An 18,291-nucleotide genomic window follows, 5' to 3' on the forward strand; every position below is an offset into this window, starting at 1 on the left:
AGCACACCCAAAACTTCCCATACATTGACACTGTCACCAATTCTGGCTGAACATATCCCAGGAGACGTTGGTGAAAGTTACAACTCTGCACAGACTAGTTGAGCTGAATGCCGCATCATTTATACAGTTCAATGTAATACATGTGAGATTGGCAGCTATAGAGATACAGAGGAAAGCAGGGCTCTACTCCACCAAGCTTTTCCTTCGGGCTGCTCACCTGATATCAAGTCACATTGGCTGTTTCCGTTGACTGTGAACACTAATTGAGTGTGACACCGAGTAAGATGGAGTGGATCTGTCTCCACTGTCTCTGCTACTGAGCCTGGACAATTCCCTCCCCTGTCACCTGGTGTCGAGGGCGGAAATCCTCAGCTCTCCACAGTCTGACCGTGCAAGTATTGACAAGCACAGTCGTGGTGCATTGCAGCAAGGCCAAGAATGGACAACTCAGCACCTCACTCTCATGCCCATTAGTTCTGATGAAGAGTCAAAGGACTCGAAACGTTAACTCTTTTCTCTCCTAATAGATGCTGGTACACCTTCTAAGGAGGTTAGCCCATTTCTTTTCATTTTAATGGTGAACACCTCGGCCAGAACATGAGGAAGTGTAAGTGTACTTAGTAAATCTTTATTTTGTTTTCTTGTATCCTCTATAATCGTGTTACATTATGGGATAGTACAAAAAAGTCCTACAATCTGAGTATTTTGCTAAAATATGCTGTCGCACTGACGTTGATTTCTCCACAACTGCTTTTTTTCCATAATTTTCTTTCTTGTTATTACCTGACAAATATTTGCAATTCAGTCTGAAGCTCCAATGCCATGCTCAAGTTTGTCAATTCCAGCTTTGCCCGCCTGTCTTGAAACACATCCAGGAGAAAATGGGCAGTTTCCAATGTTGGACTTTTTCCCAGTGCCTTTGACCAAACTTTCTCCAGATCAAACACCATCTCCTGTAATCAATTAAAACAAAGATCGAGAACAGTGGAAAAAAACTCAGCAGGTGTACCAGCATCTATTAGGAGAGAAAAGAGTTAACGTTTCGAGTCCTTTGACTCTTCATCAGAACTAATGTGCATGAGAGTGAGGTGCTGAGTTGTCCATTCTTGGCCTTGCTGCAATGCTCCAGTGAAGCCTGCGCAGGGTGGAGGAGCAGCATCTCATCTTCCGGTTCGGCACATTGTAGCCCTGAGTTCGGCACTTTAAATTTTGACCTTTCCCCTCCATCTTAAACCCCCTTTATTAAAAATATTCCATACATGTATTGCCTCAGTGCAAACCCCCTGAATCCCCTCCCCCTCTCACACCAGGCCATCTGTCTTTTGTTCTTAAAGTTACCACTTCTTGCTGCAGTTTCTCTTGCTCTAACATATTCCACCTCCCTTCAGTTCTGCTGAAGAGTCTAAGGACTGGAAACATTAATTCTGTTTCTCTTCTGATAGATGTTGGCAGACTTGCTGAGTTCTTCCAGCGTCCTCTGATCCTGTTTCAGATTCAAGCATCCGCAGTATTTTGCTTATCCCAATAGAATGGTCTCTTCTAAATGTCTGCTAAAATTGCTGAAAGTTACATTTATAAAGACACAAGATCAGATTCAGACCACTGCCTCATTTAAAAAAAAAGAAGTATTGAAAACGGATCTATGAAGCAGGGGAAACAGTGGACAGTTTATGATAATACCCACTCTCAGTTTACAGTTTATGATTGATGGGGCACAGGTACATTAATTTCAAGTCCAAGCCATTCAATCTTTGACTTCACTCAGCTATGTGACAATTTATTGTACAAATGGTCAGGGGTCAGGGTAGGATGCCCGGGCCAATTACCAAAAAAGCGAACAAACCACACTGGAAGCCACTTCAGAAACCAACAGTCCATGTAATACAACATTTAATATAATTTAAGGCAATTACATTTTAGGATGGTGCTGAATCACAATTGAATTTAAATTGGTCGCCAATGTTTATTTTGAGGGAACTTCCACACGAACATATACCTTAACATATAACATGCCTATAACATGATACACAAGTGGTGCATTACCTGCAGTCGACAAATAATACTTTCATAGCATGATCTACTGAATGAAGGAAGCTCTGAACAGTCAGACTCTTTGCAATACTGCACCTTTGTTCTGTAATTAACCATAAAACTAAAATCAGCAATGAGAAAACCATCTTGCTTCCAAACCATTATTCAAAATCTATCATTCCTTTTCCAGGAGACTGATGGGTGGGAATTAGCAGAAGTCATATAGTCTACATACAACATGGGTGAAAGGTACAGATTTGGAGGCCTTTTCCTATCTGTCTCTCTCTCATGTATCAATTAAACACTCAAATACAGGAATGAAAGAATTCTGGCAGTTTCCTCTTTGACCCCTGAAGGCCAGTCTATTCTGAAGAAAGGTCATTAACCTGAAACATGGGGCGGGATTCTGTGATCCTGAGGCTAAGTGTTGATGCCGTTGGAAACGCCGTTGTTTCTCGACGGCTTCAACTCAGCCTCAGGATCAGCAATTCTGTCCCCTACAGGGGGCCAGCACGGCACTGGAGCGGATCACGCCACTCGAGCTGCTGATCCCGGCGTCAACTGGGGATCCGCGCATGCGCCGTGGCACCGGCGCCAACACGCACATGCACAGTGGCTTCCTTCAACGTGCCGGCCCCAACGCAACATGGTGCAGGGTTACAGGGGCCGGCACAGAAGAAAGGAGGCCCCCAGCCAGAGAGGCCAGCCCGCCGATCAGTGGGTCCTGATCGCGGGCCAGGCCACATTGGAGGGCCGCCCCCCCCCCCCGGGGTCGCGGCCGCCCATCCCCCCCCCCCCTTCCACACCGAGCTGAGAGCAGGTGTGGACGGCGCCGGCGGGACTCAGCTTTATTTACGACGGCCGCTTGGCCCATCCCAGGTGTGCCGGCTGCGTAGAGCAGCCCCCGACTGGTGCCGTGCCAACCACGGCGGCGCCAATGGCAGCGATTCTCCGCCCTGCAGCGAATCGCAAGCCGGTATCGGGTCGGCGCGGTGCGATTCACACCGGTCGCGGGGATTCTCCGGCCCGGACCCGGGCTGAGAGAATCCCGCCGATCAACTCTGTTCCTCTCTCCTGAAAGCGATTCCAGCACATTGTTTTCAATCCTGATTTCCAGCAGCTGTTCTAAAATGATAATCCTTGCACCTTGGTGGGGGGGGGATAGGGACACTGGATAATGAGGGTTGGTCTGTCGTCAAGGTTTTGGAGGGACTGAGCGTAAGGGATAAATTAAAAGGGAAAAGGATGTGGCCGCTTTTAATGAAACCATCTTGTAAATGCAGAGACAATCACTACATAAATATGTTAAAAACATACCTTTTACTGAAATCGATTAACGCATTGATAATAATCCTGCATGCCAGCACTAAATCCCCTCCACATCCTCCTACGGAAGGGGGAGATGGCAGATACAGTTGGTAACAGGCCCAATGCTGATAATCTTGCCTGTAATTGAAGCATAGAACAATTCATAATTACAACCTCATCAAATATGCCCAGTGTACCTGACTGGCAACAATCACAGGTCAGGTCAAACACCACAAGTTAACATTTCCAAAATGTCAAATGTATTAGATTCTGGAAATAACACAAAATTACTTTGGTATTTAACAGATCACCAAAACTTATTAACCCTGGAAGAGGATGACATTTAAAGTCTATCGATCACTGTAAAATTAGTTATAAAATTGAGTAATGGGTAGAGTCATTTTTGAAACAGCAATGGTTTTTTTCACTATATAATGCTCTATTACAGTTTAAAACATGGCCATTTATTTATTTTAGGTGGAGACAACCACTGCACTCTTTAAACAGTCATCTCTTCGACAAAACACATGGCTACAGAAATTCATTATGGGGATCGGATGCCCGTTATACACAATATCTTATATTCAGTTCCATTGCAAACGACAGAATGAAGTATCAGACACGGCACAGAAAGCAGGGCTGATCCAACACTGGCCATTTTACACCACCGGAAGAGACACATTTCAAGCCCCAGGTGTTTTTTTTTTTAATTTAGTTTTTACAACTGATACCAATTCAACTATTTGGTATTCAACATACTGGGAGAACAGAAAGAATCCTCCAAGTTTATTTTAGAGTCAAAGAAGATATTCACCTGTCTAGATCAGATAGTAGATCTTTGTCTGGTTGGACGGCCAGTTCAGACATCAACCAATCATGGAACGTGAACTGCAAAAGGAGGTAATGATCCAAAGAGTTGGGTAGGATTTTTCCTTTTACACTCAGCATTTTGCATCTTACATCTTAATATATAATACTGGCGGGATACTCTGGCCTCTCAGCAGCGTGTTTCCCGGCTGCAGGAGGCATCACACTGCTCACTCGCGGAAGAATTTTCTACTCCCGCCGTTATCAACGGAAATTCCCAGTGAAGCCACCCCATTCCGCCGGGAATCAGCGGCAGGGGTGCGCTGCCTGCAAGACCAGGGAATCCCACCATCAGCGACGGCCGGACGATTCTGGCCAATATACATTATATATACACACACACTATATTTTGAACGTAACATTTTATTGGAGAAGTTTAGCAGAAAAATAATTAATTTGATCAGCAGTATATTAATATAGAAACACGTTAAAAGTACTGCCTGTAACAAAGCTTTGGTCATGTAACTGATGTGATTCCGTTTTCTGAAGTTCATAGATTTCATAGAATGCCTACAGTGCAGAAGGAGGCCATTCGGTCCATCATGTCTGCACCAGCTCTCTGAAAGAGCACCCTGCCTAGGGCCAATCCTCCACCCTATCCACGTAACCCTACCAAGGGGCAATTTAGTGTGCCCAATCCACCTCACAGCACGTCTTTGAACTGTGGGAGGAAACCAGAGCACCCAGCGGAAACCCACGCAGACACGGGAAGAATGTGCAAACTCCACACACACAGTCACCTAAGGTCGGAATCAAACTTGGCTCTCTGGCGCTGTGAGGCACCGTGCCGCCCCTTTCTTCTGTAAATATTGTTAGTTATATAGTTACATTTTCTCAGAAGTTCACTTTGCTCAATGGTACAGAAACATGTGGTGATAACAGTGCACACATCATATGAAACAGTTGGCAATTAATTAGTCTTGTTCTAAAGGGTTAAATACGTGGTAACTTATATTTATATATATTTATTTGCATAGAAATTTTAATGTAAAAACAAAATCCCCAAAGTCACTTCACAGGAGCATTATAAAACAAAACATAATATAGAGCCAGATAAGATGATATTATGTCAGATCATCCAAAGCTTGCTGAAACAGCTAGTTTTAAAGCAGCATCTTACAGAAGGAAAGTGAGGTAGAGAAGTGGAGAGGTGAAGGGAGGCTATTCCAGAGTTTAGGGTCTAGGCAGCTGAATTATCAATGATTAAAATGGCAGATGCTCAAGAGGGAATAAAAAATTGGGAGCCTGCTTTGCACCTCTATCCGCCTGTCTTCTTTTGACTGGAGTAAATAGCACAGCTTGCAATTAAGCATACAACTGTGATTTGCTTATCACTTGCTTGATACTACTACTGCCAAAAAACAATTTAAACCGCTGTATATTTTCAGTTTCAAACCTCAATCTGTAGAATGTGGATCAAGGCTATTTTACTTATTAATCCAATATCTCTGAACAAATTCAGGCTGGAGAGCTACATATTCAGTTACCTGGAAGCCCTTCACCCTCACAAGCTCCTTGAATGTATGGTGTTTAAATACTGAGAGAGCAGCAGTGGCCCAATTTATAGGGAGACCTAGAAGATTGTTCCACGTAGGTTCCAGCACTTCTCCCTGTTCTTGCCGAGCCTCCGGAATCAGTCGTGGAATTATATACTGTAGCTAAAAGCCAAAAAAGAAAATAACATTGTCGTGACTACATGATCCAGATTTTATAAAAGGAATAATGGTGAGGATATCACATTATTCTGAAGTAAATTGGACAATAACTTTGTGTATTTGTACGCGCGAATAAGCACAAAGATTTGGAAGTTGCTGTCCAAGTTGCTCTGCACTTTCATAAGTTTTACGTTACACCAAAATTTTAGGATTAACATATATGAAAGGTCCACATTTGTTGTACTTTCCTGTTAATTACTCATTAAAATCAGCAGAAAAGGTTAGGGCTGGTACATTCATGTGGAAGTGAATTTTTATAGCATGTTAAGTCTTGATTACAGTCGAAGAACATTTCTAGTTGTCTCATTTCTTCTGCATTTAATTAGTGTTGGAGATGTCAAAAAAATTAAAATAAAACATTTTTATAAAAGGTCTTTCTTTCTGTTTCTTTTATCTCTCTCTTAATCCCATCTTTCTTTCCCTCGCTTTGTTTCACTTTCTAAATTAAATTTTACATTGAATTAAATATTCTAATGTATAATTCCTGGTTTTGACTTTGCATAGCTCTGTGTGAGTTTTCAACCTAACTGATTGCAGAGCCTCATTGCTCTCTGCCCAGCTCCCACAGGGCACAAATTCTCTATAGAAGACACCACGCTGAGTAAAATCTTGAGTAACTGTAAGTTGCCGCAATGTTCCCATGAAACTATCTGGGCAGCTGTAAGCGTTGTTCCTTCACTGCTGATCTCAAAACCCAGGTCAATGGGTTCACTTCAGCAACTGTTTTGACATGACTAGAATTTGCCAGGGCAAAGATCAGTGGGTGGATTCTCTGCCGCCAGTAGTGGCGTTCCGGTGCAGAGGAGAATCGAGTCTCGGGCTAAAAACAGCGCCAATCTAATTCCAATGCTCCGGTCCCTCACTGGCGGCAGCAGACAGCTGTCCACCCATCGCCGGCGGGAGGATTAACAAGCTGGAAACCTGTTTCTCCACTCCCTTGTGATGCTCCAGCCCTCCTGGCCGGGGTTGGCGCAGGCATGGAGTGGTGCAAGTATTTTCAAGCGTGGCCCTGATGCAGTGGACCCCGCAGTGGGTCAAGGAGATAAGTATGTAACATGGGTACTCCCTAAAGTCCATTGGAGGGACAATATCAGAGGCCTCCATATCTGAGAACCCCATATCAGAGACACCCCCAACAGATACTCCCCATCAGAACCCTACAAAAGGACAAATCAGAGGGCCCCCCAATCAGAGATCCTCCCATCAGAGATCCCCCATCAGAGTATCCCCTCCCCATCTGAGATCCCCCATCACAGTATCTGCCCCCCCCCCCCCCCCCCATATCAGAGATCCCCCAACAGGGACCTCCCCAACAGAAATCCTCCCATCAGTCACCCCCTGATGTTAAAGAGCAGTCCTGGCAGAAACATTGTAATTTGAAGCTAACCACAATGTTTATAAACATCAACCTCTGCCAGACCTCAGTATTGGGCTGCTCACTCAAAATGGCAGCTCGTCCCCACCATGCATAAATTTACATGGCAAGGGAGAGGGATTCACTCCTGGATGCCACTCCTATCGCCAGCACAGACCAGGAGTGATCCTAACTCGGCGGGAAAAACTAGTCTCCCAAATGGAGAATCCAGCCTCAGGTTTTCGGACTCTGGCTAAGACAGTACAGCATTTTAAAAATCTAATCACAACTGGTCCCATTAAAAGTATATACAATCAAAATTTACTGAACACTTCATATCCAAACCAAAGGCAGGCAGTCATTGACTTGTAAAGTAAATCGAAAGACGCAGTACAGCCATATACGTGCTCACAAAATGCTTCACCTTGTGCATGAACCCAGGAGGAACAGCCAGTTCATTATTATCGATTGATGATGAGGTAGATAAGCAGACTGCATAAGCAACTGCTGCTGTACAAAACCTGCCAGAGCAAAGGAGCAACATTAAACTACTACAATGGATCATATACCCAAATAGCTTCCATACACTGGTACACACAGATCATATATGCAGCTTTTCATGACTCCCAAACTAGGGGATGGGAATGATTTCTGAAACATTAATATTTTCATCTGGGATTAAAATTAAATACTGATTTATACAGCAGTGTGTCTAATACATTATAATACAATACAGAGTGGGCGCGATTCTCCGCTCCCCAAGCCGGGTGGGAGAATCGCGGGAGGGCCGCTCTGGCACCCCCCGCAATTCACCCACCCCCCCCAAAATGGCGTGTCGCGTTTTGCGACACGCCGCTCGGAGAATCGCAGGTCGCCGTTTTTCACGGTGACCTGCGATTCTCCAGCCCGCATGGGCCAAGCGGCCTGACGTTCCCAACCTGTTCACGCCAGCGTTAACCACACCTGGTCGCTACCGGCATGAACATAGTGCAAAAGGTCAGTTTGGGGCCTGTGGGGGGGCGGAGAGGGGATCGAGCACCACGGCCGTGCTCGGGAGGGGACTGGCCCGCGATTGGTGCCCACCGATCATCGGGCCAGCGTCTCCAAGAGACGCACTCTTTCCCCTCCACCGCCCCGCAAGATCAAGCCGCCGGCCAACCTGCGCATGCGCGACTGACGTCATTAGGCGCCGCCGGCCGGGTCATTATCGGCACGCCGCCTTGACGCCAGCGTCAAGGCCCGGCGGCCGAGTTTCACGAAACACCACTCCTAGCCCCCCTAGGTGTAGAATAGGGGGCGTGGAGCGGCCTCCGACAATGTCATGAAACACTCTGGGTTTCACTACGGCGTCGGCCGTTGCGGAGAATTCTGCCCAGTGTAATTGTAATCAGACAACAACCTTTCCTAATATCTGAAACGTGGACGCCACAGTAAAGTACTTTGTCTGTTGTCATGCAAGTGTCCCTTTGCTTATCACATATCTTCAGTGATGTCATTGTGTGGGTAGAGCTGGGCTGTGGCTCTGTGAGTTTTACTTTCATTTGGAATTCGGACTGGTTTGAACTACACAGGTGGAATGAAGAGTTTTTCTCTATCTTCATTTTAAAAGCTACGCCAGACTGCTTTCTGGGAGGAATTCAAATCTGCTGTTTGAAAAGAGGAATAAGACTATCAATAACAACAGTCTTATACCAGTGAGAATGCCATGTGCTGGGCCACGCCTTTGAAAAGGGGTTTCTAGTTTTACTTGGATTTTGTTATTGAATTGGAGCAGTTAAGGGGGAATTCACTAAGAGTTATTCATAGATTACTGTAGCTGTGTGGGGGCTTTATGTTCGTAATTGATTTTTTAAATTCTTGCTGTGTGTATTTATACAAATGTTAACTAAGTTCTTAGAGTAAAGCTTGTTTTTTTGATTAAAATCACCTAAGAAGTTGGCTGAATAACACCTGAAAGGCAGGTTCATCTGCTCATCCTCGCCAAATTCAACTAAAAGTTATAGGTCAGGTGAACTCCATAATATATTTTGGAGTTTTTAAACTTTGGCCCATAACACTATTTATTTGGCACATGTCCTTTCTCTCCTGTCAGATATCTCCATTATTTAAAAACTGAATGACAAGCATTCCTTTCATACCTCGAGAACCTGTCTGCTTCTCTTCTCAAACCCACGAGCTTCCTGTTCAACCACTGACAATGTGCTTCACGTGTCAATCATTTCTCTTTCAAAGCAAATTCTCCCCGGTGTGCCCGTCTTCTGGAGTTCTGCATCATTAATCTCTGTCTTTGTGTGCATCTATCTGGTGGTGCATTGACACTGCAGCTACCAATGTGAAGCCGGCTGCAACATCACTAGCAACTAGTGCTGGATTTATACAGTCCGGCCTGTTTCAACTGCAATCTTCCTACTCAGGGGAATGTTTTATCACATTTACAGGCAGCACAGAGCTGTCCTCTCTCTAGTGAAAATGTCAATTATTTAAAGAATAACGGCTGGAACAGCCTCCAAACATTTAAATCAAAAACTGGCCAGTTTTTAAAAACATTCTGGGGATTCCTTACTGTTACAAAAACAGTAAAAGTGGAGTGAATATTTCAAGTGGTGTAAACCCAAGTGCTGTAAGTCTCTATCCTCATCAAGGCTTCCATTTGGGAACTAACTTCCGATCGAGACCATCACTTCACAGCATAGATAAAGCCACCATTTAAATGCTGCTGGAACATCTTTAAGCGAATAGCCCCTTAATCTTTTTCAAGAAACAAAATACCAGGATACAGATTTTCTTCGAAGCTCATTTTCTAAAGTTTAGGTCTAGTCTTGTAGCCTCTGCTTCAGCTATCAAAGCTCGAAGCAATAGGAAGAAAACTCTTAAACCTCACTTTGCTCATTTAACAGGCTCTTTAAACCCATCTTTTTGACCAAGCTTTTGGCCACTTGCACTAACGTCTCCTTATGTGGTTCAGTATCAACGTTTGTCTGATAACACTTCTATACTGCACTAATATTAAAGGCACTATATAAATACAAGTTGTTGTTCTTGCTGCCTGGGCACACAGGCTGCTACCTTATCTTTTTTTTTAAATATTTTATTGGCATTTTCATTATGTACATTGACATTTGTGTTTATTTATTGTACAGTGTAATGCAAAAAGGCTTTTAACTTACTTTACTTTATTTGCAGATTGCTGCCTGCAAGTTCGGCGTGCCCCCCCCCCCCCCCACACCCCATTTCCCTACCCCTCCCCTTCTCCCCCCTTGCTATCCTCCCCGGTCGATGCGGCAGGTCCGTCCCCCCCCCATGTTATCCCTCTTTGCCTATCTCAGACTTTCTGCCTCCTTCCCTCTCCTCCCCTCTCCACCCTGGGTTGTGCGTCCCTAGAGTTGCTCCTTGTCTTTTGTTTTTTTTCCCCTTCTCTACACCTTCCAGTTCTCCCTCTACTGGTTGTTGCTGGCCTCAAACAGGTTTTGGAACCAAGCAGCAAGGAAACCTTTCTCCAACCCTGGGATGGCGTATTTTATCTTCTCCAGGTGGAGAAATTCTGAAAGGTCAGCGAGCCAGTCTGCAGCTGTGGGTGCTGCTGCTGATTGCCAGCTGAGCAGGATTCTCCGGCGTGTGATTAGGGAAGCGAAAGCTAGGGCGTCAGCCCTCTTCCCCATGTCTAGTTCTGGCTGCTCTGATACCCCAAAGAGTGCCACATTTGGGCATGGCTTCACCCTCATCACCACAACCGTGGACATTGCCTCAGAGAAGCCCAGAACATGTGGGTGTGGTTGGCTGGGCCCCTCTGGCACCATTCACATTTATGCTGCTACATTATCTGAGGAGTTGTGAATGGAACTATGCAGTAATCAGCAAAATCCCGACTTCTGACCTTACGGTGGGGGGGAAATCATTGATTGATGAAGCAGCTGAAGACCTTTTGAGCTAGGACAGTGCCCTGAACAACTCCTTCAACGATGTGCTGGGGCTGAAAATATTCTGTCTTCAATAATCACAGCATCTTCCTCAGTCTAAGGTATGACTCCAGTCCCTGGGGAGATTTTCCCAGTTCCCACTGACTTCAAATTTCGCTCAGGCTCCTCACTCAAATGCTGCCTTGATGTCAAGGGCAGTCACTTCTCACCTCTGACATTCAGCTCTTTTGTCTTTGTTTGGAGCAAGGATGTGGTGAAGTCTGGAACAGAATGGCCCTGGTGAAACTGGGCAGCTAGTGCCACTTGGTAGCATCATTGATAACACCTTCCATCACTTTACTGATGATCGATTGGGATGGGAATGAGCTAGACTGGATATGTCATTTTGGTAAACTACGCATCAGGGCAACTTTCTGCTTTGCTGGGTAGGTATCAGTGTTTAGCCAAGCTGTTCCAATATGGCCAGGGGCGAGATTGGTTCTGCCCCGTATGCTCTCTAATGACACGTACAACATTAAAAGCTTTGTTTTTGTTTTACAGGTTGTATGTTTTGCCATAAAGGTGGTGTTAGTGCCTGCCTATCAACAGCCGTCTGTGTATTCCCACTGAAAACCTATACTTATTATTTCTGTCTTGCCAAATTTGCATGTCTCCTGCGTTGATCTTCCTGCTTGACCCTTTAAACCAGGCCTGTCTCTGGACAACACACAGTCTTCACTTACCTCATGCAGAATGTTGCAAATTCTCTGGTCCCACACGTTAGGAACTGGTTTAGGTACTCGGCAAAGGAAACCCCTTCTTTACCGACTGGCTGTGCTAAATGTACACTGGAGTTCACCAGTGACAGCGAGATCTTCAAGATGTGTACCTGAACTGTGAAAGCAGCCAGTGCTAAAATATGGACATCAGCAAGTGAAGGACCCTTAAAAAAATAATAAACCCATAGATTTTCATTGTGCAAAACAATCTCCTATATAAATTCCAAGATAGAATAAGTTAATTAGGATTTTTATGTCAGTTGCTAATAGAATAAGTTCTGAAATCTGAACATGAATCAGTAGCCAACAGATTATTTTACATTGCCATGGGGAAATAATGACATCACCAAAATACTGTAAGAAGTCTTACAACACCAGGTTAAAGTCCAACATGTTTGTTTCAAACATTAGCTTTCGGAGCACTGCTCCTTCCTCTGGTGAATGAAGAGGTATGTTCCAGAAACATATATATAGACAAATTCAAAGATGCCAGACAATGCATAGAATGCGAGCATTTGCAGGTAATTCAGTCTTTACAGATCCAGAGATAGGGGTAACCTACATGTTGGACTTTAACCTGGTGTTGTAAGACTTCTTACTGTGCTAACCCCAGTCCAACGCCGGCATCTCCACATCATCACCAAAATAGATCAGAAAACAAACTCTTGCGTTTTAAAATATTTTCTTAAATAATAATATTCTATTATTCATTACTTTGACATTCCTAACCCACTGAAGGTCTGAACATTGTGAATTTGCTGGTATGTTAAGAAAGTGAATGTCCCATTGCCACCTCCAGCAAGAAAATGCACCCCTTTTTGGTGTCCTTTCATATACTTCACAACTCTCTTGATACAGGCAATGTGCTGTTCTCTTACCTGGTTACTGGTCAGATGCAAAACTCGTGTAAGAACTGCATGTAAAAATCTTCTGTGGCCACACAACATTTTCACAAACAGAGAGGCCCATTCACCTTGTCTGTAAAAAAACATAACTACTTAAAATGCACAAAAGGAAAAACTAAAAAATAGCAGCGTCTGACAATTGTTATGCTAGATTTTGACTAGAACCTGATGGGACAACTCTTAGATAGTTTACTCAAAACGTTAACCACTTTTCAGAAACTGATGTAACCATTATGTGTTGGCAAAATTTTGTATTTTTATTTCACATCTACAACATTTGTAGATTTGTTTCTTTTTATCTCTTCTGTATGTGTCGTTAAGTGTAAAGTATTTATGGCTCTGAATGAAAACTATAGTACTGTACAATACACAGGAGAAGAATGGATAACAAGGGGTGATTATAAAGCACTAGAATATCTCCTGTTCGTACTGTACTCATTGGTGTTTACAGTCCATTTGGAGTGTGTGCACCATTTGAAACACAGCAGCCAAGTTGCACACAGTAATTTAGTGACTAGATAAGTAGTCTCTTTAGTAGAATTGGTCGATGAATAAATATTGACCAGGACGCTGGGGAGAACGCCCTTGCTCTGTTTTGAAATAATGCCATGGGATCTTTTATGATAGTGTGAGGGCAGATGGAGCCTCAGTTTTACACTTCATCTGAAAGACTTACAGTCTGTCATTCCCTCGACATGCATCAGCCAAGATTCGCTGCTCAGCTTTCTGGGATCGAACTTGAACTCACAACTTTCTGATTCAGATGAGGGTGTTCTACCATTAAACCATGCTCACTAAGTTACACAGACAGCTTTATGGCAGCTGGTTAGAGTAACACAAATATTCGAATAAGACTTGGGGCTTTTCACAGTAACTTCATACTTGTGACAATAAAAGGTTATTATTATTTTTATTTAGAATTTAGAACAGTACAGCAGAGAACAGGCCCTTCAGCCCTCGATGTTGTGCCGAGCAATGATCACCCTACTCAAACTCACGTATCCACCCTATACCCGTAACCCAACAACTCCCCCTTAACCTTACTTTTAGGACACTACGGGCAATTTAGCATGGCCAATCCACCTAACCCCGCACATCTTTGGACTGTGGGAGGAAACCGGAGCACCCGGAGGAAACCCACGCACACACGGGGAGGACGTGCAGACTCCGCACAGACAGTGACCCAGCCGGGAACCGGACCTGGGACCCTGGAGCTGTGAAGCATTGATGCTAACCACTATGCTACCGTGCTGCCCCTTATTATTATTATTATTCTGGGTTAGGATATTGTGCCTAATTTAGGTGAACGGGGAGCTAGTCAACAGGGAAGCATCACATTTGTAAGTGTTTTTTAAAAATCAAACAGAATACAATGGAATCAAACTGCATTAACATATTAAAGTAAACAACAGTGTGTTTGGAACCAGGCTTTGTACATGAGGCACATTTACAACAAAGCTGATGTTTGAAACAAAATTAGATTTGGACCTTTTTTAAATCTCTGCACAAGTATATACATATATGGTTAAGCAATAGTTTTCAGTGAGAGACAACAGATATTTACAGTGGAATCTAGCACTCTGCAGCAAACAGGGTATTATGTTGTTTGCTACTCTCCAGCACATTTAGTAGCAGGTTTACTTTGATTCCAATATTGATCCCTAATGAACAGGTATTTTTCCTGTCTTTAAATCTGCCTGTGCTCAATGCTGTTTAATTTGCAGCAGCATCTTACCTCTGTGGTGGGTTGAAATTTGTTGCTATAAGGAATGTCTGACAAAAGCTCTTCAACAGAAGGTCTCTGACCTACAAGTGCAAACACACAGTTACAGCACAGCCTAAAATAGATTTATCGCTTTTCCAGAGCTGTCTTCGCATCTGTTAGAAGCACAAATTACAACCATTACATCGTCTTATGACTGCAGAAACAGCAAATATTTTTGACCGTACCACAGTACAGTCAAATGGGTTTCCAGAAGGGAAGATTCAACATGCATCAAAATACTCAGTGATACAATTCCATTTTCACCAACAACAGAAATTCAACAAGAGACAATATCAAACTTATGACAACCATTGGGCTCATCAAGCTGTTCAGTCCACCAGTGACTTTCTCAATCATGACTCTTCCTATATCCTTTCCCACTCACCTAAAATCTTCTATCCCGTTTCCAACTCATATGTGACTCAGATAGAACTATTAATAACTCCAATACTGTTCAATAATTTTTCTCAATCAGTAGTGATTCTGCTCCTTCTTAAAATGTTTTAACTGACTTACAGTTAACTATCTTATCTTACAATCTGTTCCACATGCCCCATCCTGTGGGAAAATATCTTCCATGAGCAAACTAAAAATAAATTCTGTACTTCTCCGTTCACTGATCAATAACACACACCTTTGTACACATTGTACACACATGTTTTGTAGCAGCTACACTGAAATTGGTCGGTAACTTTCCAATTCCATGTTACAGCATTATAAAAGAGTCACTGATACTCTGTTTAGCTTCTTTCCTTTATACAATCTCGGCCCATCAGCTGTTTGACCTTGCCTCTGTCATAAGGTCAGAAGTGGGATGTTTGCTGATTATTGCACAATGTTCAGCGCCATTGGCGACTCCTCAGATACTGAAAAAGTCCTTCTCACAGATCCCAATCCTTTAGAATTCTTCGATTGAACCTGTCTCCACCACACATTCTGTTAGTTCATTCCAGACTGTAACAACTCGCTTTGTGAAATGCTTCTCCTTGTGTGGAGTTTTTGCTTCTTTTGCCAATTACTTTAAATCCATGCCCTCTTGTACTCGATCCTTCACGAATGGGAAGTTTCTCACTATCTTCTCTGTCCAGGCCCCTCACGATTTTGAATACCTCTATCAAATCTCGGGCTGCATTCTCCATGTGAGGACTGAATAGCGTGCAATTTGGGTTTCCATTGGGGGTGCTATTCAGAAAGCAATCCAGGACATGCAAATGAGCCAGCACTCTGCTGATGAGAACTGAAAGTAATTCCCAGCCCAGTGGACGTTGTAAACTCTAGGGCCAGAATTAGCGCTAATGAGTCTGACAGCTGGAGCTGTTTTTAAACCCTCCGCTCACCACACACTCACTGCAGCCACAAAGTTGGCTAAGAAGACCTGCCCCCCAATTTCCGCAGTCCATGGTGGATCCACTGCTCAATCTGGAGAGGAGGGACACCCCCTTCCCCAGGGTGGTCAGCAGACTCCTGAACATTGCCTGGGGGATGGTGGCGGAGTCAGTCAGCGCTGCCAGTCTCACTGGGAGGAGACAGCTCGTGGTCGGAGGGGCAGGGATCATTGGTGAGGCCTCTGGCCCAGGAGAGGCAGAGAACCAGGGGACTTTCCAAAGGCCCCAGTGCATATGCCCTTTGTTTGACGTGAGCTCTGCTAATCCCTTGCTTCCTCTGCAGTGGGGCTGAGCTTCTAAGGAGTGCTAACACCTGATGGGTCCTTGATTGAGCTTGGCCACACCGATCGCCTTGACAATACAGCTGGGGTATGAGGGGCGGCCTGTGTGGGCTCCCAGATGACCAGAGGCTCTCTGAAAATTTACAGGATGGAGTGAGCAGTCAGCAGTATGAGCAGTCGGGAGCCTGTAAGTAGCATCAAAGGGGTGTGTTTAAACCCACATAGTGCTGCAATGGTGGCCACCCTGATTCGGAGGGTGACACCCTGAGAATTGGCGTCGGGCCCTTTTCTCCCGTTTTGCGTGATTCTCCACCCGTTCACGATTCTCACTGCTGGTGTCATGAAGCAGAGAATTCAGCCCTCCTCTCGGCCTTCTCCCTTCCAAGGAGAACAGTCCCAACTATCCCAATCTATCTGCATAACTGAAGTCCCTCATCCCTGGAACTATACTGTGAGTCTGCACCCTTTCTCTAATGCCTTCACAACTTTCCTATAGTGTGGCGCTGAGAACAGTACACCATATTCCAGCTGAGGCCAGAATACTGCCGTTTACAAGTTCAACATAACCTCCTCACCTTGTTCTCTATGCTCCTATTAATAAAATCCAGAGTATTCCATGCTTTATTAACCACGCTCTCACATTCAATGACTTATACACATATACACCCAGGTCCCTCTGCTCCTGCAACCTCTTTAGAATTGTACCTTTGACTTTATATTGGGCAGGATTCCCCGGTCCCCAGTTACATGTTTCTCGGCAGTGCGCTGTTCACTGGCAGTGGGATTCTATCTTCCCGCCACCTGTCAGTGAGATTTCCCATTGTAACCACCCCATGCCTCCAGGAAACCCATCATCTGGCAATACTCCTCTTTAGCCACTCACCATCTATATCACCGCTCCTTCACCGTCACTGGGTCAAAATCCTGGAACTCCCTCCCTAACAACACTGTGGGTGTACCTACACCACATGGACCACAATGGCTCAAGAAGGCAGCTCACCTCCACCTTTTCAATAGCAACTAGCGATGGGCAATAACCTTAGATATAACTAGTGGACAGAAGTACAGTAGTCCCCCGTTATACTGCGCTCCGCAATACCGCGATTCGCGATATACGGCGGGGGGGGGGGCTTATGGACCCCAACTGTCAGCTTCCCTCTCCGGATCAAAGTGAGCCGGCCGCTGAAATTGACACTGCCGGCTGATTGGAGGGAGATTCAGTGAGAGAGGAGCAGCGTTCCTGGTAAGTTTCTGTGGGTTTCCCTCTGCTTCTCCCCAATAACGTGGCTTGTTTTAATTAGATCCACGATGGGGGTTTTAAATTTATTTTAAAATCTATGCATGCGCTTCCCATTGTGAGTCTACGGGGGTCTGACCTCTCCCCCCGCCCCCCCCGTAGACTCACAATGGGAAGCGCATGCATAGATTTTGAAATAAATTTAAAACCCCCATCGTGGATATCCGCGGCTCGGATACAACGCGGGTGGCTGTCTTGGACCCCAACACCCGCGTTATAACGGGGGACTACTGTATTAACCTTTGAAAGTCAATTCAACCATTAGTTTCATGTCATCTTCAAAAGAACACTCGCCTCTAATTCTAGAGGCCCCAATTTATGTACCGCAGTGTCTAATTGGATTGGTTGATCCATCGCCATGCAATCATCATCATCATCAATCATAGTTTTCAGTTGACTGGAGATTACAGCGATCTGCGCAGAAACAACTAGAAAAGAAGTTATATCATAAGTGCAAAATGTAAAGATCACTATACTTTCACATTATTTAAGTAACGTATTATCCATTTAACATAATTATCATGTAGAAGGTGGAATATGGGGATACTTCTTCAATATTTTCCTTAAATACCTCTGTCCTAGAAAAATAGTCTCCTTTGTATTTTGATATAATGTCTATTGCTGTCTGTCCAGAACAAAATATCAGCCTCCAGGTTGTTGGCTGCGATTCAGTGGGTACCACTCCTGCCTCTCACTCAGGACATTGTT

General features: G+C 44.3%; 1 protein-coding gene across 4 annotated transcripts in view; it reads right to left on the reverse strand.

The window, feature by feature from the left end:
• Nucleotides 1-18,291, reverse strand: part of LOC119971234 (Fanconi anemia group A protein-like) — a 136,134-nt gene that overhangs the window by 29,485 nt on the left and 88,358 nt on the right. For 3 of the 4 annotated variants that reach the window (XM_038806494.1, XM_038806492.1, XM_038806496.1), the window contains 10 exons: nt 17,878-18,011; nt 14,591-14,661; nt 12,829-12,928; nt 11,915-12,114; nt 7,700-7,796; nt 5,694-5,864; nt 4,154-4,227; nt 3,349-3,477; nt 2,044-2,134; nt 784-953 (listed from right to left, as the gene is read on the reverse strand). In XM_038806494.1, coding sequence (XP_038662422.1) covers nt 784-953; nt 2,044-2,134; nt 3,349-3,477; nt 4,154-4,227; nt 5,694-5,864; nt 7,700-7,796; nt 11,915-12,114; nt 12,829-12,928; nt 14,591-14,661; nt 17,878-18,011 — 1,237 coding nt within the window. The remainder of the gene's footprint in view (nt 1-783; nt 954-2,043; nt 2,135-3,348; nt 3,478-4,153; nt 4,228-5,693; nt 5,865-7,699; nt 7,797-11,914; nt 12,115-12,828; nt 12,929-14,590; nt 14,662-17,877; nt 18,012-18,291) is intronic. The other variant, XM_038806495.1, reaches the window with a different exon arrangement.

This window comes from Scyliorhinus canicula, chromosome 9 (genome assembly GCF_902713615.1).
Source record: "Scyliorhinus canicula chromosome 9, sScyCan1.1, whole genome shotgun sequence".
NCBI classification, from domain to species: Eukaryota; Metazoa; Chordata; class Chondrichthyes; order Carcharhiniformes; family Scyliorhinidae; genus Scyliorhinus; species Scyliorhinus canicula.